The sequence below is a fragment of the Carassius carassius genome, chromosome 35 (assembly GCF_963082965.1).
Source record: "Carassius carassius chromosome 35, fCarCar2.1, whole genome shotgun sequence".
Taxonomy (NCBI): Eukaryota; Metazoa; Chordata; class Actinopteri; order Cypriniformes; family Cyprinidae; genus Carassius; species Carassius carassius.
In genome coordinates, this window is record NC_081789.1 from 16,643,430 (window position 1) to 16,669,073 (window position 25,644).

The 25,644-nt window shown below is 35.1% G+C and overlaps 1 protein-coding gene across 1 annotated transcript in view; it reads right to left on the reverse strand.

The window, feature by feature from the left end:
- The window catches only part of map3k22 (mitogen-activated protein kinase kinase kinase 22), a 59,656-nt gene that overhangs the window by 9,784 nt on the left and 24,228 nt on the right, over window positions 1-25,644 (reverse strand). The window contains exons 4-13 of the mRNA XM_059524626.1: window positions 20,931-21,046; window positions 17,341-17,378; window positions 13,677-13,776; window positions 12,891-13,007; window positions 12,490-12,604; window positions 10,374-10,507; window positions 9,242-9,315; window positions 5,591-5,652; window positions 2,613-2,684; window positions 798-962 (exon numbers count right to left, since the gene is read on the reverse strand). Coding sequence (XP_059380609.1) covers window positions 798-962; window positions 2,613-2,684; window positions 5,591-5,652; window positions 9,242-9,315; window positions 10,374-10,507; window positions 12,490-12,604; window positions 12,891-13,007; window positions 13,677-13,776; window positions 17,341-17,378; window positions 20,931-21,046 — 993 coding nt within the window. The remainder of the gene's footprint in view (window positions 1-797; window positions 963-2,612; window positions 2,685-5,590; window positions 5,653-9,241; window positions 9,316-10,373; window positions 10,508-12,489; window positions 12,605-12,890; window positions 13,008-13,676; window positions 13,777-17,340; window positions 17,379-20,930; window positions 21,047-25,644) is intronic.

Genomic DNA, 25,644 nt, shown 5'->3' on the forward strand with positions numbered 1-25,644 from the left:
ATTCAACAAATTTCTTGTCACTACTGCTGTAAATTATACAGGACAGTGTTTTAGACTGATTCAAATGGTTAACTCAAAGGAAATTAAAATCCTTTAGACCTAGTCATGAAATGAACTGGCTCATAAGAGTCATTTGTTTCCGCAAATGGACTACACTAGTCTCACTGTATGATTTTGGGTCCTTAAAATAAACGGTTCATAAGATTCATTTGCTTGTGAATCAGACTACACTGGTCGAGCTGTAAGCTTCTTATTCCCAAAAGAACAGTTCACAAGAGTTACTTGCTTGTGAATCAGACTACAGTGGTCGAGCTGAACACTTCTGATTCCCTAAAGAGAACAGTTCATGAGTCATTTGCTTGTGAATCAGACTGCACTAAACAAGCTGTAAGCTTCTTCAGATTTCCTAAAGACAATAGTTCATAAGAGTCACTTGCTTGTGAATCAGCCTACACTGGTCGAGCTGAATGCTTCTGATTCCCAAAAGCCAACAGTTCAATCGAGTCATTGGTTACAGTCTTTTTTAAATCATGCTACATTCAATATGCACATCTAACTCACAATGTTAACTCAGGTTAAATATGGTTTCTTTTGCTGTGGTACTACAGATTCAGCACCAGCAGATGGTACATAGAAAGCAGTGAAGCTCTACTTATGAACCGAGTTGTTCATGGCTATACAACAACCAGACACTTCTGGACTGAAGGCAAGTGTGTAAATGTGCTTTATAATGCTTTCTTTTCTAATGGTCTGCATAAGTGTCCTCATGTGTATGCATGTACTGTATGTGCGCTTACATTTAGGAGTGTTGCGTTGGCTGTTTTTCTCAGTCCAGCTGATGGAGTGCGGATCTCCACTGTACAGCAAGGTGCTTTCTCCATTATAGCTGCGCGTACGGCTGGACGGGACCAGCTGAAACATGTTCTCTTGAGGCATAAAGCTTCGAGGGAAGGTCCTTCGACCTGCATACAAACACATTTTAGGCGCACATGATACAAAATTCAAATACACCTTTAAGAGTTTTGATCTTTTTGGAGACTTTCCCGTTTTTTTTCTATTACTGAGATTATAAAAGTTGTATTAAAAAGTTATCTACAGTAAGTTGTATTAATAAGTTATATATACAATTTTGTCCATTTTTATTATTATATAAAACAAAAAACCTATTGTAAATTCGCTTTATATTTTCAAGTTTCCCATTTTTGATATACATGTGTGCACATTTAATTTTTACATTTTTTATATATATATATATATATAGAATGGCACTACCAACATCCAGATCATAAGTTTGACTCCCAAAGAACACACATGATACATTGTTACCTTAAAAACACTCACATCTGCTTTGGTAAAACCATCTACCAAATGCACAAATAACATTCCCTATTAACTAATTAAATCTTTGCAGAATTCAGATGTTCTGAATCATCTCTTCATGCTTTAAGGCTCATGAAATCAACATGTCCAAGCATCTTGACATTCCTCTTCCTCCCATTCCCTAATTCTCTCTCTCACGCTCTTCTTTTCCTTTCTTTCTCATTTCCTCCATCAAACTTTCCACAAGGCAGGAAGCTCATCTCAGTACAGTGTTTTGCAACAGTCAGTGTGCCCCATCAGGGAAAACACAAATAACACACACACACACTAGGTCATTAATACATTTCTCGAGTTCTGGTGAAACTCAAATCATGTTGACCATATGCACATCTTTATCTGCCTCCAGCATGGCACATAATGTAAGGAATTTGTAATATCCCTGTTGAAAATATCAGCACCTGTGTAACAGCATCAACTCAGCATAAAATAGCCTTCTAGATGGAAATGGTTTTGTATTTTGGTTGTGGCAGACTAACAATATATGGATGTAGGCTGCAAACGCATGTTTGATTCCAAGTAGAAGAATCAGCAAGAACACAGTCCTGTTCTGTGCCACTGAGCAATGCCCTCCACGCTAACACAGTCCAGAGGGACGCTGCATGCAATTAGTGAATTGTGACTAGCTTTGGATAAGAAAGCATCCGCTAAATGTTAACCAAAGAATTAATTTACTAATTAGGCGCTCTGGGAATTGAGGAGAGGCTCCAAATACCAGACTGAAGTTTTTGCTCTTAACACCATTTTTCATGCAGACTTGCATCGTTACTTTGTTTAAAAATAATGATGTAATTATAATAGAGAAACAGAACATAAGTGATACCATTTGTTTAGAATAAATTAATCAAGCTCAGACAGAAACTACTAACTATCGTTGCATTTTTAGAAATTGTCAGAATTAACCATTAGAATATATATATATATATATATATATATATATATATATATATATATATATATATTACACTATCAATTATACATTATATTATTTATTTTTAGATTTAATTATTTATTTAAAAATAATACACAAAGCAATAATAACTATAGATTATAACTCTTTGCAGCATCATGAACTTTGGCCATTAAACTTGCTTCACATTTAAGCTCTCAGTTAAGTCAAAAACAAAATAAAAAAAATTGTTCAGAAATAATTTTAATATAATTAATGACATACACACAGTCACTGTTTTTTACAGTTATAAATAGCACACTTGTTCTGGTAAAGGACAGCTTACCGTCACCGTAGTCTTTACTGCGGCTGGACATGTGGAACTGGCGTGGGAAGGTCCCGTGTTTCCCGTGACGCCCTGCAGGTGGAGCAGTTACATACAAACCGGTCAGATGCACACTTGACATGACCAATGGTTTACAACAAGCATTTAATCTCCATTCACAGAAAACAGCAAATATTGATAATGAAACTGATTAGAGTATTTGATATTAAGATACGTGACTCGTGTGCGTGCAGTCACTTGAATAAACTGTGAGGGAAACCTCATGAAATCAGATAAGCAGGGCCTGCTGTAGTGAGGAGCTCTTTACCACTGGGCACTTCATTCATTCAAAGCGACAAAACTAGAACACTCCCATTACAAACACCTGAGCTGTCTACTGCACTACAGAAAAGACGGCTATGAGAATACATTTAAGGACATGTTTAGCTTATGTGAAAAGGTACAATGTGGCTGAATCTGTCCAATGTCCAATATATATATATAAGCAATTGTTAGTAGACTATTCTAATGCAAAAAAAAATACCCCAAATAAATAAATAAATAAATAAATAAATGTTATTTGCATTACTGTAATCCAAAATCTTAATTAATTACATAAAATAATACATTTGGACAAATCTCACAAAGAGAAAAGAAGGAAATTTCCCATGTAGATTTCATTCCGATATATAATTTCCGTTAAAAGAAAGAGATGCATTATAATAGATGAAATGCATTATGCATTATAATAGACTAACACACACACACACACACACACACATTATATATATATATATATATATATATATATATATATATATATATATATATATATATATATATATATATATATATATATATATATATATATGAATAATAATATATAACAAGTACTAATTTATTAAATAACTTTTTTGTACTAATATAAAAAATATATATCTGCCCTTGATTTATTTATTACATTATGTATGGCATTTATGTATTACATTACCCCCCCCCCCTTAAAATTACATGGAATCTGGCAAAAATATGTTTAATTGTTATAAAAAATGATCTTGTTAAATTATTTTGAGCCATGCATTAAACATAAGCACTGTGATATGGTGTCATACCAGATAGTTTGTTTTGAGTAAATTCATTACAAGTAATAACAATACATTCTTTCTTTTAATATTTTAAACTGTAAAAAAAAAAAAAAAAAAGAATAGAAGTTATTAACTGCCATGAAAATAATGCCAAAAAACAATGTTCCTCCAATAATATAATGAAGGCCTTGTGAGTCACCCATTTGTCCTCTAAATAAAGAGACTGAAAAAAGCTAAGAATGTAAAAAAGAAAGTGAAGGATGGGAAAGAATGAGCAGGACAGAGTAAGTGGCTGTGCGTAAACAGGCCTGCTGTCTAAAAACACGAGTGCTGCGTTCTGATGCTGCATGCAATTGAAAGCAGCTGTTGAGCGAGTCGACTGCCTCCCCATGTGCTGTTTGCAGCCCGTCTCCCAGGGAGACCCAGTGATTGGCTCTGTTTACAAGAAGAGTGCAGAGTGGAAAAATCTACTCACAAGACAAGAGGGAAAAAAAGCATCCTGCTCTCTATGGAGAAATCCTCAGTTTTGGGGATCTGATTGCATGTATGAGTGTGCTCGGCCTTTAATGGAAAGACACGCATGTTGTCAATATCATAGAGCTATTTTTATTCCATAACAGACAAAGATATAAATGGTTTGTGCGTAAAAGGGAAAGTTTCTGTGAAAAGTGCTTTTGTGCATGTGTGTGTGACTGGCCTCCCTCTGTTGGGGAAGATTACTATCTCATTATCAGGCAGGCCTGCTCTATTTGATCGGCGCTCAAGAGGAAAAACAACAGAGGGAGAGCTGGGCATGAGCATGAGAGCTGGAGAGAGTGAGAGTGAGAGTGACACAGCAAAGGAGAGACAGAGAATACTAACCAGGGAAGGACAGGAGAGAAAATCTCCTTGTTTAACCACTCCAGTAACTTTCAATCTCTCAGCACAGCAGAAGAAAAGGAATGAAAGGGAAAAAGGAGAGAGAAAATCTCATTCACTCCCCATCGATACAGGTTTATAACTCAGTGAACTGCCTACAAAGACAGACTTTTCAGATTGAAAAAAAAACAAAAAAAATATTTTCTTAATATTTTTCTTATTTTGAAGTATAAATATCTAAGTATTATTAAACCAAGATAAATGTAATGAAAACAAACATTTTAAATTGTTATAACATTTCACAATATTACTATTTTCACTGTATTCCTGATCAAATAAATGCAGCATAAATGCAAAATAATAATTTTTTAGAAACATCAAAAAATAAATTATTCCAAACTTTTGACCAGTAGTGTGCATGTACATATATGTTTCTATTAAAATTTTTTTGCTTAATTTATGCAAAAAAAAATGCAAAAGAGATATTTTTTTGATTTTTTTAGAATGGAATTTTAAAATGGAATGAAGTAAAATATTTTATAATTTAAAAATATAAATATATTTAATTAAAATGTTATTATAGCATTTTAATATACTATTTTCTATATTATTATTCTAATATTTTCCTATTATTCTAATATTTTGTGTTCAATTAAAGGTATTTTTAATAGTACACTAATATATTATACTATATACTATACTACTCTCCCATGCACTTAAAAAACAAGGTCCTGTACAGGGCACCAAATCAGTCACTAATGAGGCTCCATTTCTGTTAGGATGCTCCCTTAGAAGACAGCCGCCTATCGAGGCAGTAAAAATCAAAGCAGCTCACTGTGTTTGGAAACAGAGGTACAATCACAGGCACATTCAACAGGACTGCAAATGTACAGTCTTGTTCTGACGTGACGCCCCATTGGCAACACAGAGTGACCACAGTCAACAGCTCTCTATGCCTCTGTCATAGAGAACCAGCTGTATAATGGAGCAGAGACCATTAAAACAAGCCCACAGCTCTAACAGAAATCCATATTCACTTGCTCATGTCATACTCACCTTTGTATTCATAATTGAGGTTCAGGTAATTGTTGTCCCGGTTGTTCTGGGAGAATGGCGGGCTGTGGAAACACAAGGAGAAGAGGAGGAGGGTTATTTTTGCCTGTTACTCCCCTGTGTGCAGTGGTGAGGTCTGCCTGGCCTACATTCCTGCACTGCACAGTCCCCGTTGTGGCAATGTGACCGCCTGCCACCTGTCGTTACTCTGAGGATGGAGACCTGAGATTTTCTTTACCTGATATCTGACCCCACATACTAACGTCTGACCATTCATTCGTCAACTTTTGAATAGCGCAACGAAAGCTTTATGTGTCAGTCAAACGTAGTGACTCCAAAAAGTATGTGGACATGTAGGCCACTATCTTTTCACATTATAAGCCATTTTGCTTTTATGTGGAGATTACACTAGATTTTTAGTATGTGAAAATATTTCAGACCCCAGAACATATATGAGCAACATGATACGATGTCATGCTCCAAGGCTTTGGTTTTGAATAAAAAAATAAAAAAAAAATTATACTCTACACAATCTACACTTTATACTTGGTGTCAATAAGATTTATTTTTTTTACATTTACATTTATATTTCATTTAGTCGTTTAGCAGACTCTTTTTTTCCAAAGTGACTCACAAATGTGGTCAATGGAAGCAATCAAAATCAACAAAAGAGCCATAATATGCAAGTTTGTAATAATATGCATAGCCTAACACATGTAGCCATTTTTGTTTTGTTTTTTTGTTAATGATATAATAAATAACAGAAAAAAACAATAGAAAAATAATAGAGAAAGCTAGTGTAAGAGGCTTTAAAAAAAAAAAAAACAAGCAGTTACAAAACAAATAAAGTGCAAGTCTTAAAGAGTAAAGTGTTCATTTTTTTTTTTGCATTCAAATGATCAAAAGTAACAGTAAATACTTTTATAATATATAAAATATTTGCTGTTTACTGCCCCTTAACTTTTAAACAGCAGTATAGGGTTGGGGTTAGCATATTCTTCAGAATGAATCTATACTTTCGCTCTCACATATTCGGATTCAGCATTTAATTTGCATAGAAGAAAAAAAAATCATAAAAAGTATATTTTTGTGTTCTCAGTTCTCAGTGATGCCTCAGTTATGCAAAAATAAAAACAGAAACAGATTAATCATATTTTCCAGGCAAACAAATGACTAAATCCAATCTGCCATCCCTCACTCAGCTGTGGGTAGTTAGACAGCAAAGGTTATCTTTTTAAATCAATGTGAGCTGTAGCTGGCATTGATTCACAAAACAAAGAGGCTCTAGCACACGAGGATGATGTAAAAAATGACACTGATCTCGCTTCTGCCAAACAAGATGTGTGCTTAAAGTCAACATAAATCAGCAAATCGCTAACATGTTTATTTGAATAATATGCATTTCGGTGTGAAAGGGGATAATCAACAGCCTGAAATGACAAGCAAGACTTGATTTTATCCTTTTAAAGGGGCGGGTCTAATAAGAGGACTTGATGATGTCAACAGAACTATAAAGTCATTTAAGAGGTGGAGCAACTCGGTATATTTTTATGAAATATTGCAGGAATAACATTCACAGAGAAAGCTCCAGAGTAAATTAGTTTAATTAAAAAAGGTCATTTGGAAGGATTTCGATTTTAATGTTGACATTAACATGCAAAGAGCCCAGTTGCAGCTCATCTCGCAGGAGCCATTTACTAAAAAAAAAAAAAGAATAATAATAAATACGCTTTTTGAATTCTTACAGGCAAGGGCAATAACAAAAAAGTCATGAGTTAATGTTAAGAGAAACATAAAGTGATTGTTATTGCCCTGACCCTGATATCCCTGTTGGACGGTGACATCAGTGCGGAGCGGAGGGATCGGTGAGACCCCGGATAATGGGCACACACACCCGTAAGAGGGGAAAAATTTCCATCCACATGTTTCCTGCCATTGTTCTGAGAGCTAAAAGCCAGATAAGGCTTGTGCAGGTAGCATGGCTTTCCTTTCTCTTTCTCTCTCTCTCTCTCTCTCTCTCTCTCTCTCTCTCTCTCTCTTTCTCACTTTCCTGTCTTTCATTCTCACTCTTTTTTCCCCTGTGTTTTTTTTCACAGTGCATTATTGACCAACTCTTTTTATAACAATAGCGCACAGGAAACAGAGAGCAGAATAGATTGGTGAGATCAACCCACTCTCTCTCCATCTTCCTCTCTTTCAGTCACATTCTTTCTCCCTCTCTGAGCAGAGCAGAGGCGGCGAGCGATAGCACTGGAATCCAGGCGTCCTGATAAGTAAGCTGTCGCCATGGTGACATCAAGGGCTTCCTGGTAGGCCTCCGTGACGACCTGATTCCATTTCCTGTCTGGTCGGTACGTTTATCAGATGTCCCTACCCATAATTATTATAATATACTCTTTAAACGTGAGGTGAGTACTTGTTGGAACATTTAAAAAAATTCTTCCATTGTCCAAAAACATTCTTCCATTCAAATGCAGAGACAAGTATAAATAAGGCATTTTTAGTTTGATTTCATCTAACTACTATAGTAGTGACATTACTAAACGACATTTTAGTAATGTGACTATTTCTGCTGTTTTTAAAACAATGCCCAACAGCTAGTAAATCTGTGAGACTATTTTTTATATTTTAGTCGCTAAATACTGAAAAATAAAAATTAAAAATAGAATAAAATAAATTACATTAAATTTGGAAAAACTAACACTAAAACAAATAAAATATGACTTCAATAAACTAAACTGAAATAAAAAAAAAGCCCAATAATTAATTTTTGTTTAGTATTAAAGCACCATTTTACAGTTTTTACAACATTTCATAACATTATTTCAATAATGGCACCAGAAATCACTAGACATTTAAAACCAAATGTTTAAATGTTATCAGTTTACACACTAACTTTTGCAGCAAAATTATTTTAGTATAATTTACATACTATTATACTTTTTATTCATATTTGGAATTAACTTTTATTTTCATGTTTTCAGTTTTAATAAAAAAAAATTATATGTAGAGTTTTTTTCTTTTTTCTTTTTTCTGTTTTAGTCATTTTAACATTTCAGCTCATTATATTTCAATTAGTTGCCAAGGCAACATTTTTTATTTTTTTTTTATTTAGGAATTTTATTTAATTTTCGTCTTTCATTTTATTTCAGCCTTATTTCAAATAATGATTCAGATAATTATAGTAATAGTTTTAGTTATGATTTATTATTATTTATTCAAAAACTTCAAAAAAAGAGAAAACAGCAAAAGACAAATGAAATAAACATACAGCTCAACAAAATAAATTAAAAATAAATAAAAATTTGAATCTAAATAAAAAAAAAAAAAGTAAAAAAAACAACAAAAAAAAACACTTGCCATCACTATAACTGCATGTTCAGCATTGTTTTTAAGAAGTTTTTCAAGTTTAAAAAACTGCTGTGCACCCTCGAACTGTTTTTGAAACGTGCAGTACTGCAAGTATTGCTGGCTGTTGTATGATAAATTGCTTGTGATGTGCCTCAATTGTAAGCCACTTTGGATAAAAGCATCTGCTAAATGTAAATACCAGGATTTCTTAAACTCCATTTAGTAGGCTAGTCTTTTAAAAAATGTAGTCTTATACATTCCTAATACACACGCAAGTTCACAATACAGAGGTGTTTGGCCCACCTGTCCAGTGCTTGGTCCAGTGACTGACAGCTGCTGGAAAGTGACCCATTCGCACTCCCAAACGCCTCCATAATCTACAGACAAAAAATAAATGACATCATTACATTGCATTACATTTTTCATTATGGTTTGTGGATCTGAACCTTAGCCCTCGTCAAGACTGACGTACGATTTTCCATTAACCAATGCCTATAATATGTCCGAGCTTCCTTTTGCCCAGACTGTTATAAAGAGCACAGTTACACAGAAAAGTTACATCTTGGACACTTTATACAAGTCAAAGTACAGGGCAAAAGAACATGAGAGAACTTTTCACACTTTGTAAACAATTATTTAATTAAATTATAATAATAAACTTGTTATATATCAGAAACACAAATCATCCACCAAATCCATGAGTTCTGGTGTACCTCAAGGTTCTGTCTTGGGCCCTCTTCGTTTCACTACTTATATGTAAACAACTGTAAATTAATCAAACAACATGGGTTTAACTTCCACTGTTATGCTGATGACATTCAGATTTATTTAATCACACCTTCCACTTCAGTGTTACCTTCCACTACATTAACAGATTGCATCAAGGAACTCAATCTTTGGCTGGAGGAAAATTACTTTAAATTGAACTGGTAAAACTGAGGTAATATTAATTAGCTCTAAGTCTGCTGTATCTAAACTATCCGGTCAACTGACGCATCATGGTATTCTCGTTAATGGCGGAAGATGTTTACTTGGGGAAGAATTGTTGAATAAAGTTGATCTTTTTATTTTCTTTGCGCACAAAAGTTATTCTTGTAGCTTTGTAAAATTACGGTTGAACCACTGATGTCACATGGACATACATGTCCTTAATACATTTCTGGGTCTAAGAACATTTCAGTTGCATGGCTGTCTATGGAGGTTCAGAAAGCTCTCGGATTTCATCAAAAATATCTTAATTTTTGTTCTGAAGATGACCCTAACCCTTTAAGCTAATAATATTGCTACTAACACTCATAATCCAGGGTTAAAAGCAGTGTATAAGTGTGAATCATTGCTTAAAGTGTTATTTAAAAAGATGTGGTATGTGTGAAAGCACATTGTGAGAAGTCACTTTAATCAAAGCAGTAATCTACAGCTCAAAACCAAGGCTTACATTGGAGTCGAGCATTTCTGGGATGAACTCTCCTTCACTGTGGATGCTGGTGTAGGACCCCTGCCGAGCGATCTGCTGTTGTTCTTCTGGTACGCTGCCCGGAGGGGGTGAGGTGCGGCCTGTGTTCAGAGATCCTGCAGACAGACGGAGTGAGGTTAGCATGACACATCACACAGTCTTAAGTAAAAAAAATAAAGTCTGGAATAGTAATACTTCCACAGCAACTAATAACAGAGTGCAGGATGGCAGAAAAAAAAAGATGTCGAGCAGACTGAAGTGCATAATGACTGGGATCTAGGGGGTAGTTATGGTTTGAACATTGGGGGGGGGGTGTGGGGGTTGAAGTGTGAACTGTTTGACTAGAGTCACGGGTCATGCTCACTCAAAAGGTTTATTTAGTTAACAATTACTTGTTTTCATTGGATATATATATATATATATATATATATATATATATATATATATATATATATATATACAGTAAAAACAGGATACTGTTTAATACTTTTATAATTTAAAAGAAATGTTTTAGATTTTTATCTTAAAAATATAAAAGAAAATATTTTAGAAAGTGACCTTTTTCTCAGTCTCTATGAATAAAACAGGCTGTTTTTGTTACTGTACCTTTAATACTTCTATACATAAGTAAATTATGTTCGATACAGTGAATGTGGGAGGTTATGTTTATGTTTTAAAGAATGTGATGTCATAACAATGACAATTTTTGTATTAAAAAAAGCATCTAGCTTTTCATGACATGGCCTTTTTAAATGCTATTTTTATTAACCAACTGCATAACATCATATAAACCATCTGCAAAGCATGCTATGTAGGCAGTGCACAAGTATTTCTCCTTCACCCCATTATGATGACAAATGCTGACTGTTCTGACACACTGAAATCATTAAAAACACATCCTTGACATTCAGCCAGCAGAAACCTACAACCTCAATCATTCCGTATGAAACGGGAAGCAAGCTATCTCCTCTCTCTCGTCTCGTTCTCAGGTGTGAAAACAAAGCGATGGTGCCAAACAATGAAAAAAAGGTGAGAGGGTGAGAAAGAGAGTGCGTCACTGAGCTCTTTTATCTCTGAAAATGCTTCGCTCTATACACGCTCTAAATAATATTCATGTCATGAACTTCACTTCTCACTGTTTATTGGCTGCTGAATACTTTTAATGACCTGATCAGACCTACATCTAATTAATATTACCTTACGAAAAAATAAAATGCCATGCTCCCAGATTTAAAACACTTACATATGAAACTGATTACAAACAAACATGTTTTGTGTCATTTATGTGCGCTTGTAAGTTAACAGAGAAATGACAAATGTGTTTGAATTCACACTCTTCCTCTGCTGACAGAGCAAAAAGCTTTGAGAGATGCCTTTTCAAATACTACAAATTTCTTCCACTAGTCTTTGACGCACACGCTTTACAATCTGAGACTGACAATGAAATGACTTTAGAAAACCCAGCTACTGAATCAAACGCAAGATCACCTTGATTGTCCTTACGCTGTCCTAAAAGCTACATCAGTCAAATATGACTTCTGTCATCAGTTTCCTGAATGAATTTGCATAAACATGCATTTCATAGACAGCATTTGCATGCAGACTTATACACCATTATTACATTGAAATATAAAAACTGTATCCGTATCGGTCTAGATTGCAAAAACAGTACCCAAAGCCATAAGGAGGCACATAAATACAAATGTTACGTCTCTGAGTAAAGGATTTTACATGACTGAAATGTAAACAAGCACCTGAATCAGAATTCCAAAATGTGCATTCAAGTAAACCTTTTATTTGGTACATGCATTTCAAGCGAACTGATTCCAACTAGCCAAATATTATGTAAATGCAACCGCACAGGGAAGTGGTATCAAACTGGTGATTTTAATCCACTCTTCTGCCATTCCAAACATCCTAAATGATTTTTCCAGGCTTTCTCTAACAACCCTGACGTCACTCTGAGCTCTTTGATGCTATTCTCCAAGCCTGATGGAGAGAGAGCAAACAAAGCATATGATAAAGCCATTATATTTTGCCGTTTTGAGTGTTCCGAGTGTGGTTTAGGGGTGTGTGTGTGTGAGCCAGCGTGACGCACCTGTAGAGTGTTTGCGCACTCGTTCAGAGCCTTTGAGAACTGAGGCTTTGAGATCTCCCAGGGACCTGGATGACCTCATCTCGCTCTGCTTGTCTTGGCCGCTCACTTGAAGGAACTGTGGAGAGGTGGACATATATAACGAATTCTGCTAAAATTAAAAAAAAAAAAAAATAAATAAATAAATATATATATATTTTATTATATATATATATATAAATAAATTGCATTCTTTATTTCATCTGAATAATAAAAAGGTCTTAAGAGTAAAGGATGTGTAGTTGTAAACTTGTGGTCTGAGAACTAGTTCATGTTCAGGTTAGGGTTTCCATTTGGGTTTAGGTGTTGTTTTGGTTTTGGCTTTGGTTGGGGTTTAACTATGCTTTGTTTTGGCGTAGACTCACTTGGTTGTTGGGAGGTGTTTTCAGAATCACTCTCAGTAGGTTGTTCATTGCAGAGCTGGAGCTCAATCCCTGAACTGCTCGGTCCAAATCCTCCTGACACTTCAGAGCAACCAACATCTAAGACCAGACATGTCATTAATAAAATGCAGAGTTTAAAAACGAGACAAATGAAATGCACAGATCCTTACTGCAAAGTATAAAGGCTACATGCAAGTAACTGAAGAGTAATTGATATGTAGTGTCAAAAGCTGATATACTAAGATCAGGGGGCAAGTATAAAATTGATATAAAGTGGGGTGCAAAAGTATGAAACCTGTACCCATTTTGAATTCTATTGTAATTTAATCATTTTCATTACATTACCATTCAAAGGTTTGGGGTCGGTAGGATTCATTAATGTTTTTAAAGTCTCTCCTGCTCACCAAGTCTGCATTTATTTGATAAAAATATAGTAAAAATCGTAACATTGTGAAGTATTATTACAACATGAAACATTTGTTTTCTATTTCAATTTTTACAATTTTAGAAATTCTAATATGCCGAGTTGGTACTCAAGAAATATTTCTCATCGTAAATGTTCAAAACAAAACTTAGTATTTTTGAGAAATCAGTGAATTTGGGAAGTGAAACAAACTACCATGTTAGTTAAACTCAACAGGCACAATTATTGGCTAATGCAGGTCATACCAAAATGACCGAATATGGGCTTATTAATTGTTCTGGCTCATATATATTGACATATCACTACGAAAAAAATATAACAAGCTACTAGCATCAATACACCACCTCTTTATCCGTGTAGTATAGGTCCATTTGCTGACCGAAGGCCTCGGTCACCTTCTGAAGCAGATCCTTGAACTTCAGTGGCCTTTGGAACGGAATGATTCTGAAGCAAGAGAAGAAAAAGTCTGGTCAAACCAAAACAACTTTAAGGCACCTGCAAACTTAAAGTATAATATACATTCCTTTCTTTTAGTAACACTGTCCATACGTAAGCAATATGTAAACATGATAATGTCGATGTGCATGATGGCACTCTTCCAATAATGGGGCACATCCTGAGATTTGGGGTCGCTGCCATAGCAACAGAGGTGATGTAGGACAGGTCAGTTGAATGTGGGTGAAAAGAGATCTGACATTGCAGAATCATTAATCAGCATACGGAAAGTTGTCACCGCTGATGTGAGTACGGCCATTTATGGTGCATTCATGCATGCGACAGACCATAAACAGTGTCTCTGCTTATTTCACGAGCGTGACTATGTTTGGAGTGTTCGTCAACATGTGGGGCGAGAGAAAAAGGAACTGAGAGTGTAAAATGATTTGTGTGCATGGTTGATTATAATGTAAGGCAAGCATGATGAGTCTGAATGTGCATGAGTGTGTGTTTGGCCTAATCAAGCGGAGCAGACCACTGTTTCAACACCGGGGCCACATCACAACACACACAAAGGCAGATGGAGCTCTTCCTGAGAGGAAAGAGGAAAAAAAGTGGAGCAGCGCTGGAAGTAGCAGGAAGCAGGTTTTCCCCTCCTCCTCCAAATTTTGCCACACGGCGCACACAACAATTTATATCTATTACTCTTGAAGAAGCATTATCATGCGACTCTTTTGTATCAAAGTTCACAAGAACAGAAAGAAGAGCATTCATTTGATATAAAAATATTTTTTTGACCGGTACTGTGACTTTTGATCAATAAAAAGTAAACATATTAATTTTGGTAACACTTCACTATAAGGTCCCATACGTTAATGCGTTAACGAACACTAACGAACAATGAACTTTACATGTGTTAGAGTATTTATTCATCTTTGTTAATTTTAGTTAATAAAAAGACATGTAGCCTATATCCTTTTTATTTATTTATTTTTTTTACTTTACTGCCATACTGTCATTTTGATAAATTTATTGCATCCTTGCATGGTGAATAAAATGCATATAAAAAAAAAAAAAAAATACTCAACAATTCATATCACTTTTGAGGAACTGTTACCTTTAACAAACAAATTTTGACTTTAGCAATTAGTGTTTTTGTATCTCCAACTTAATGACAGCTGATTGGTTCTCATCTTAAGACATTTATGGGAAATAAGGACAACTAGGGACATGTTTATGCTGATCTGAGATGAGCTGTATGTCATTTTGCTGTCAGATCTTCTGATGAAGCTGCTTGTTGGGTTTTGAGCGATGGCTGTGTTTACACTTGCCGATCAGTGAGATAGTGGAAGAAAATCATAGCGGAAGACTGGAGAAATGGAGGATGTGGAGTACAAGATGATTTTCTTTCCTCAGTGTGCACAGATAAGCGCCTTGGTTTGGCCACATCTCTCCACGCTTGGCATGGCATGCGGTGCTTTCCTCCTTCCTGTCTCAGCGTTGAAGTCGCTGCCAGAGGAAGACGGTTTTTATTGTGTCCAACTAGACTGGTCTGTTAACTAATGCCTGTTCTGATGAGTATTTTATTACTGTGGGCGCAAGCGTGTTGATTTATAATGTGTGCTGTGAGATATGGAGTTATACGCATACAAGTTTAATGCCAGTTTCATTTTACGACTTTCTGATATAACGCAATGAAAACAACTTTAATGGCACTAGCAAAAAAAAACACAGTGATATTACAATGTTGTTGTGGAAATAGACTTTACTGTTCATACACTACTGTTAAAAAGTTTGGCGTTTTGCAAAAACAATAACATTGTAGTTGTGTATAGTAGATAGCATTGCACCTCAAAGTAGCTGTTTTTTATCCTAATGCATTTAAAAATGAAATGTATTCCTGTGATGCAAAGCTGAATTTTCTCTAGCCATTACTCCAGTCTTCAAAGTAACACAATTATCAAGAAATCATTATAATATGCTTATTTGCTGCTCAAGAAACATTTCTTAATATCATCAATGTTGAAAACAATTGTGTTGCTTAATATAGTTGAGGAAATTAAAAAAGAAAATAAATTAGTTGACTTTCGGCCTATATAAAAAAGTATTACTAAAAACAACTTTTCTCATATTCATGAGAGAAGATGGAAGTCCCACCATCTGGCCAGGCCGGTTTATTAAGAATCACTGATATCATTGTTTGTGATAGGCAGACAGATTTTAATACTAATTTGCTCTTAGTGAAGAAAAACTATGCAGGAGAGAAGGGATATATCCAGAGTCCTGGCCCGTTAGGGAAATGCCAAGATATTAAGCTTCCTTAAAAAAACAAAGTCCAATTACGGTAAGTCGGGGGGGGCATGCTGGGGGTTTACGGAAAACTTGTGAAATTAAAAAAATAAACATTTAAGCAATAACAAATAAAAAATAGTTTTGTATAAAAGAGCAACCACAATGTATTTGCAAGCATTTAAGCGAGTCTGGAATTATATTTATTGTGAAAAATGCAATACAAATACATTTGTATTGAATAGAATATGTTTTTATAATGTTCTAACCATAACTGGACAAAAAAAGGCAAACATTTTATTTTGGAATCTATTATTATGAGTATGAATGGGTCTGTAGACATGAAAATATGCAAATATGTATGCCTTTGTATTTAATATATCTGGGAGTCCTTGGGTAATTTTTTTTCTAGAGCAAACCGACGTGACATGAAGGAGAATGGCTACTCTGATTGAAGGTGGGATGTCGTTTTCTATAGCCACCCAATTACTTCCATTGATTTATCCATTAGTGGTCCATCACCTCTTCGTAATATATCTCTGCTTAAAGCCGAAGCAGAACAGAAGAGAGTTAAACATAAAGATTGTGTGCCACAGCAGCTAAGTAAAGCTGTGAAAGCATCACACCCAGCTGCCTGTCACCTCAAATGCTGCGCCAGCTTCCTGTGACATAACCCACCGAGGCATTTCACACAGACGGCTGACCTCTGGGAATCCTTAAGAGCAAAGTGTGATGCATCGAGGCTTCGTGGTACTGACTAACAATAACGTGAATTCACTTTCTTCCTGTAAACAAAGCTTCGTCAATATCATACATTATTCCTATGCAGAAACCCTGGCTTGATATGAGGGAAAACACCGGCTTTTAATGAGTACAAGTTTGCTAAAACACATATGGATATACTTTGCAAAGACTCACGTGTTGGCATTTGGCAGTCTTGAGATGGGAAAAATGACATGTTCTGTGTGTGGGAGTATGGATGACCTACAGGACATTGAAAATTAATATTGGGTGTGCCATTGAGCTCAAACACTTGGCTTAGCCTCCTCTTTCCTCTGTCTCCATCTGCCAAACTGTACCAAAGTGTGAGTGAAACGCCACTTCTAAATTTCAAAACACTTTTAAAGGAACAATCCAGTTCTTTTGGGAAGCTTTGCATATTTTCCGTTCTCCCCGTGCCAAGAGATCTTAGAAATGGTGTAACGAGAGCCAGGATAAGAAGAGAGCAATGAGATCAGGGACAGGACAGAGAGCTGCAGAAATAATGAGAACGTTCCAACTCACCGTTTCTCTCGCTCATGCTCCAGCTTCACCCGTAAATCCTGAGAGAAGAAAACAACTAAATGAAACAAATTCATTTGGCGGATCAAATACACCAATGACTTCTGATAATCTGTTCTTCTGTGCAAACTAGAAGTAAAACCAGTACTCTAAACAAACACGATAATAGCATTCAGAAAGATCACAGGACATGTGTAGTATATTAGACGTATACACAATGGAGAAAAAAAAAACGTACTTGACAAGCGTTTAGTAACTTTATTACAAACTGCAACTACTTCGGTTAAGAGTTGTAGACATTTTGTTGCTATGTGACTTAAGTTTTTTTCTTCTTCAGTACTAATATTCTTTGAATTAAACCACTAAAACAATAACATAAGGAACAAATTAATTTAAAATATTCAGTGCTGTCAAACGATTAATCGTGATTTTTGTTTACATATAAACATTGAATTTTTCTTAAATATACACATGCATGTGTTTGTATTTATATATACATGATAAAAACATACACAATACACACTTTATGTAAAGAAAAAATATTTTATTTTGGGTGCGATTAATCACGATTAATGCATTTGTATTCATTTTGTACCACCAAAATGAAAATATAAAGAAAATGTAAAAAATAAGGTATATATTATTACACATTTTATTTTTATTTGTAATAATTTTTTATAAAAGTTATCCAAATACACTTGTATCATACAAACCAAAAACGAAAATATTTGTAAAATTATATCATATTATTATATTTTATAATAAAAATATACATATATAAAAATTAGGCTTCAAAGCTTTTAAAAGCCTATATGTGATTCTGGACCACAAAGGCAGTCACAAGTAGCACAGGTATATTTGTAGCAATAGCCAACAATACATTGTATGGGCTAAAATTATATTTCATTTGGATGATTTAATGTTTTTTCTTTTATGCCAAAAACCATTAGGATATTAAGTAAAGATCATGTTCCATGAAGAAATGTCCTCCTGTAAATATATACAAATGTAACTTTTGATTAGTACTATACATTGGCAAGAACTTCATCTGGACAAATTTAAAGGTGATTTTCTCAATATTTTTTTGTGTTAGTTTTTTTGCACACTCACATTCCAGATTTTCAAATAGTTGTACTTCGGCCAAATATTGTCCTATCCAAATCATACATCAATGTAAAGCTTATTTATTCAGCTTTGAGATGATATATAAATCTCGATTTCAAATAAACTGACCTTATGACGTGTTTTGTGGTTCAGGGTCACATATGTATGTTCTTGCTTGTTATATAATTTAGCAAATACCACAAACTAGCCATATATTAAATGTAGGTCCACTAATGCATGTCTGAATCTGCACTTACTGTGCATTCATAAACAAACACTAAATACATATTACAAATAATACGTTCATATGTCCTGAGGTACTCTTTTATGTATCTGAAGTACACTCGCATTGATTTCTTCTTTCTTTCTGCCTGAGTTTATCCAGTCCTACAACTGCACTTCTCCAGATCTGAAAGCATGTGTGGCATTTACATAATAACAGGATGTGGCTTCTCCTATCAAGTGGGTGGTCATGGTGAAATCTTATATTTTTGTAAACCTTGCAATTATCAAATATTTTTTGCAATGGGTTTATACCTGAGGCGGAGATACTGAAAGACTTATAGACTTGGGTAACACTTTACTTACAGCCTATATGCACAATGCATTATAATGGGCTATAATAGACAGTATAATCCATTATAATAATTCATTAAATGCATTGCAATACATTATATCATGACATACCATAAATAATTATAACCTATTTTAAAATGCATAGTGTTACAATGAATTGATAAGTGCAATAATGTTTTAATTGTGGTTACAAGTTTTTAAGCATCCCAACACAAACAGATTACATTTTCTGTGGCGTCCATTGGGAATAATTCTCTAGCTACTGTACATTCATTCTTCTTTTTCACATTGCCAGAGAAGAATTCAAATGAAAAATGCTTGGTAAAAATGAAAGAGCTCTTGCAAAGTTTTTTGTCATATCAATGTCACATTAAAGTAGCAAGCATTACAATATTTTACTGACAGATACAAATACAGCATGATGGAAAATGTACCACCCAAGTGCTGGATAATGATTTGTAGCTCAGATTCTACTCTAACTTGTTTGTCACTGAAAAAAAAAAAAAAACTGCCCCCGGTCTCCCCTACTGTTCTGAAATCAGCACCGCTCTGAATTTCACTGTTTGGTTGAAGCAGTAACTGCACCATCTCCCCTGAGACGACACAGTGCCTTCCACCGCTGAAGATAATGAACAGTCTGAATACGGTTTACACCGATACTGTTGACATTGTGACGTCATCTCCATTATGAATGCAGCAAGAGGCTGAAATAAGAAGTAATCTGCAAGTGTATGCGCTTCACGTGCATCTTCATTATGCATGTGTTTTCACCTGTCAAGACTCCAAGTGAGTTGCTGGGTTTTTAGGTTTTTTTTTGGAAGGTTGTTGTGCTACTATAATGACGTTTGGTTCAGTTGGGAAAGTTGCTTCTGGCATTTTGTGTATGAACTAAAAAATGAGAGGTGAAAGTGTGAGAAAGCAAGAGCAAGTTAGACGGAAACAAAGAGTGTGTGTGTGTGTGTGTGTGCGTGTACAGAGTGTATGCCAGCTATTTATCTTGAGGTCTGACTGGTGTCCGGTGTGGAGTGACAGCATTGTGAGAATTCAGGCAATGAAAGAACACTACAATCATACTGGTGTTTTATGCTGTAGAGTACATAAGGAGCGGATGTTAAATGTTAACAGTAGTGCCTCTCTGAGCTGTATCCTGTTTAAAACTGTTTCTTACAATGCAATGGCTGGAATTACATCAGGTCAGGTTGAAAATACCTCAAAAGTCCAGTGAACAAGTGCTTTTATAAGGTTTAAAAAAAAAATTTATTTCCTGAATTTCTGCTTTGCAGTTCATTATTATAAATAAGTAAATAAGAAAACATGTCAATATATCAAGCAATTGGGCAATAAAATACATTAATAATACTTAGAATTATATAATATTTTATATTATTATTAATAATAATTATTATAATATAAGGTGCATTAAAACTACTTTTATAAAGCATTCTACATACAGAGTAAATCATATTATTGTTGAATGTGTAAGTTGCAAAGTTGCAATCATCACAATTACGCAACATTTATTACCCAATATTTAGCTTTGTAGCTTATTATCATAAAATAAAAACAAAAAAATAAACATAATAAAATAAAATTAACTATATAAATATGTGCATGTATACAGTATACAGTGTATATATATATATATATATATATATATATATAGTTTACAATGCAATAATTATAAATGGATCAATGAATGGATATCTTTGGTCACGACCTAGCTGTTTTGTTGAGTGTCTCGAACTGTATTTCTAAGAAAGTTAAGTGAACATTAATTCCAGTTTTAAAAACTGCATTTTTGTCCTGACTGATTAGTCAATGAATCATTCAGACAACCTTCTGAATAACTGCTTTTGAAAACAGAGCCTTGCACATGCCTAGCTGCTGCTGAGTGGTGCACTGTGGGTAATTACCTGTCTGTAGGACGGGGTTCTGCTCTTGGGCTTGTTGCTGTTGTTACTCTTGAACTGGTAACAGAAGCGTAAAGCTGCCAGGTCATTCATTATGGAGGTGAGCGCTTCTTCATCATCTGGAAGAAACAAAGACAAGTTTATGCTAGGTGTTTCTGGGTGTTTTTTGCCCATTGCTATGCAGTTGCTAAAGTGTCTTTGACGTATTTTTAGCTGGTTCAACAGTGTTCTAGTTGTTTGTTCACTGGTCCATGTCAACACAGTCCACCCTCAAGTTAAATGATATTGAGGTGTCTAGACTCAGGTTCATCCTTAAAGGGATAGTTCACCCAAAAATTAAAATGCTGTCATTAATTACTCACCCTCACGTCAATCCAAACCCTTAAGACCTTTGTTCATCTTCAGAACAAAAGATAAGATCTTTCTGATTAAATCTGAGAGCTTTCTGACCCTATAGACAGCAATGCAACTGACACAATCAAGGCTCAGAAAGGTAGGAAGGACATCATTAAAAAGGTCATATGATGCTTTTTTAAAGATCATTATTTTGTGTATTTGGTGTAACAGAATATGTTGACATGCTTTGAGGCGTGTTTGATTGAGCCGTTTTTAGGGGGGCGTGGACGACTCTTAACTTTGATAAAGAATATCTCTTTGGATTTGAGACTTTAGTCTTTGCAACTTTACAGATCTGCTTTATACACCAAGAGCTTGTAACACTCCAAAGTGAAAGGAAAAATTGAAATCGCATCACATGACCCCTTTAAAATAGTCCATGTTCCATTAGTGTTTCAACCCTAATTTTATGAAGTTACAAGAACACATTTTTGTGTGCAATAAAAACTAAAATGTCTTTGATGTGTGTTCATGAGTACCATGACACGTGTGCATTTTGATGTAATCAAAAATATCTTTAATTTGTGTTCAAAGATGAACAAATTTCTCACAGTTTTGGAACAACATGGGAGTGAATAATTAATGACAGAATTTTCTTTTTTGGGTGAACGATCCCTTTAAATGTACTGCGAATATCGATATATTTACAAAAATATTGATGCTTGCCTTAAAAAACAGCACTAAAATATGATTTATATAGACTGTTGCTTGATAAGATTCACTTACAATTTCAGAAAATCTACTTCACACCATGTTCACGAGTTCTAGGAAAGTTGAAATCACCATCTATTTTAGAGCCAAGTGCAAATAAGGTGTCTTTCACACACTCATCTCAAGCAGTTCTTGAGTTTTGAACGACTATAATAGAAAGGTCCTGTTTGGATCATATTCTCATTCATATCTGCTATGTCATTTGAATACCAAGATGTCATTCAAAGCAACAGAACAGCACTCGATGTTCACGCAGTACCATTTACCTTGTAGCACACAAACCAACCCACTGCTTCCTGTTGAGATTCTATCAGGGGTTTTCCATCTCTGCAGACACAGACACACCCCCAACATATTTCCATAATAGTGCAGAAGTGCTCCTCTTTCTGTAGTGTGGCCAATGACGTAAACCAACAGGCCACGGAGAGAGAGCGAGGACACAGGGACGGACACGTGGCCAGACACAAGAGATCACTTTACATTAGCACTAAAGGTTTGATCCCATTGGTGGTCTTGTTCTGCTCCAATGCATTAAACTCTCAGAATGACAAGTGCAGTGTTAGTGTGCGAGAATTTTAATAATGCAACATACACTAAACAAGATTACAGCAAGTCTGAGCTTCAAAGAGCCACTCAACTAAAAAAAAAGCACTGAATCAACCAAGAAATTTGGAAAACAAAGAGGTTTTGTTTTAACATGCCCTTTGCAAAGCTAACAAGGCTTTCTTTTTTACCCTAACAATTAACGGGAAACTTTTTTATTCCAGTACGTCGGATAAAAGCCTTAATGCCTTATCAGAAGGCCACGGGAAGGTTTCTGCAAAGAGCGTATTGAAGCAGCTCGTGTGTGTCTTGAATTCATAACGGGATAACATGAAGAACGACTGCGGCAAGAAAAACACAAGAATATAAACATCAGAGGCAGCCTGAAAAACAACATAGTCCACTAACTCAGTCATCATCGAAAGGGAAATGGGGAGCAATCATGCAAATGAGCGTGTCAGACATTAGCATATCAAGGGGCCCTAATGGGGCCAATTAAGCGTGTCTTGTAATTACAGTCTGAGTGGAAGGTCATTCACCTCTGCTATCATGGGGAGGAGATAGAGGGAAACAGAAAAGAGCTCTTGTTAATCTCAGGTGCCTGAGTGCCAATTTATTTGCTCTATTTATCCACAGATCTTAGAAAAGAAGCCTTTTAAATTTGGTAAGTCTGTTTGCATTTATCCTACAATATGTAACAAGTAAATGCTAAATGTGCCATTTCTTTAAATGAGTATTTACATACACAGGCCCATTCACACCACGAACTATAACAATAACTATATTATTGTCCGCACCAATGCATGTATATCTGTCCCCCTGAAAGCTCAAACTCTTTAGAGCAGGATGAATCTGCTATTTTATTCTCTTTTTTATTTAAAATGATTCTTAAAACTATATATTTGCAGTTATCGTCCTTGGCATGAACAGGCCTTAACTCAACAGAAATCATGTCATTCTTAATCATAGTAATTGATATTTATTAAAAAGATAAGTAAGAGTGCCAGGACTGGTGGTGCATTTACAAAACATTCAGATCTGCTTGTACAACCACTATGATGAACAAATAATAAAAAAATAGCTAGTCTCATATTAAAGGGATAGGTCACCTTCAGTTGATGGTCGTCACTGACTTGCATATTGTTTTTTTTTACATGGAAGTCAATGGGGACCAATGGGGACCAAAAACTGTAGGTGAACTATCCCTTAAAAGGTTGTATTTGCAGCTCATTTTACTGCCATAATGTGACATTTAAACAGGATATGCGATGAGAAAAAAATTGACTTCATATATTTTCAGACTGAGTGTGAGTTTGTTTTGCATCCAAAAAAGGAAATTGTGTCATTATTTACTCACCCTCAAGTTGTTCCAAAATAGTATGAACTTCCTTCTTCTACTGAACACAAAAGATGATATTTTGCGAAATGCGAATAAAGGAACAGATTTTAGTCCTCACTGACTTTCATACCATTTTTTTCCTTTTCTTCAAAATGTCTTGTTCTATATTCAGCAGAAGAAAGAAGCTCTTACAGATGACAAGTTTAGTTTCTGGGTGAACTATCCATTTAAACCAATGACTATACGCCAGCTATTTAACTATTGGTTAACATCATCCAATAGCCCGCATAGACTACAAGATGTCAGCGGAAAAATAATGTTGTTTGAAGGATTAATTCTTTTTATAAAGACTTTGTTAAAGGATTAATTTTAACAAGGTGCATTTTGCTTTCATGTCAATGAACACAAAAGAAGATCATTTGCATAATGTTCAGCCTGCTTTTGATAATGAGGAAATCAAGCTACAAAAACAGGAGGAAAAAAACACCTCAAAAATAACATACAATTATTCAAGACTTAGTCTTATTAAATAATATGAACGTTTTGAGTGACAAACAGAGAAAAACAGCACATGAGTTCTTTGGACCACTTCTATGAAATTTAATTATTTTTTTAAATAATTTTTCGTAGACATTTATTTTTACAGAAAGAACAGCACTCTGAACATTATGAATTTTTTTTTTTTCTGGCCAAACTATTCCATTAAACAAGCTAACATCATTATAACTGGCCGGCGCTGGACCCAGATTTCAAGCAGTAAGGGCAAATGACAGTGGTGTATTTGAGGGGTTTTATTGCATCCCAGGGGAGGCAGAGGGGCATTGTGGGGCAAAGGAGTGCTGGGCGAGGCTGAGGCAGATGGAGTCTGGTGGCGATCTTTGATTCTGACACCAGTGCAAGTCTCACTCCGCAGCTGTTCTTCCACAGTGGCATCCACCATTAGACAGGGTTCAGAAAGGGTTCACAACACACACACTTTCATTCTCCATCTGACCCCATTTCTATTTTAATATTGCCACACTAAAGTGCTTCAGCTTCTGCAAAACAACCTCAGAAAAATACTTTCCAGAAGCTATTGATCTTGAAACACTGACGGGGAAATTCACTAGTTGTCCCACTTTTGCATGCAACATTACAATGTTTTACCCACAAACACTTTACAATAAGATTCTATTTCTTAACATTAGTTAACATAAATGCTGTTTTGAATGCTATTCTATAACCTGACCAAAGGTTAAACAAATATAAACTATAGAAAAAATTTAATAATACATTTAATTTATTTATTAACAATATTAAATAAAATATAGAAATATAAATCAATGTATTAAGTGAATTTATAACAAATGCATCAAAGAACTTAGATGAAAAAGTGATGAGTTACATGATATTTTTAATTTTTATTATTTGCCTAATTACTAAAGGAACACAACCCATGGCACATTCAGGAGGCGTATTTCATTCTTAGTGAATTTGTCCCATACTAATCCCACAATTTAACCCAAAGAGACACTTTAGCACCTCTACCGACCCCTGTTAGTCATGAGAGAGTGCTGCCTTCAACTTTTCTGCCCACTGAGCACCTACAGAAGTGTCTTCAGTCGATATCTGCAGTGGTTAGAAACACCAAACCATGCGTAAATGTCAAACCCTCAGTGGTGCAATACACAACTGCATACTCACTTTATTCTGTACACGGAAGAGTGATAAGCTAGCCGCTCTGGCTTT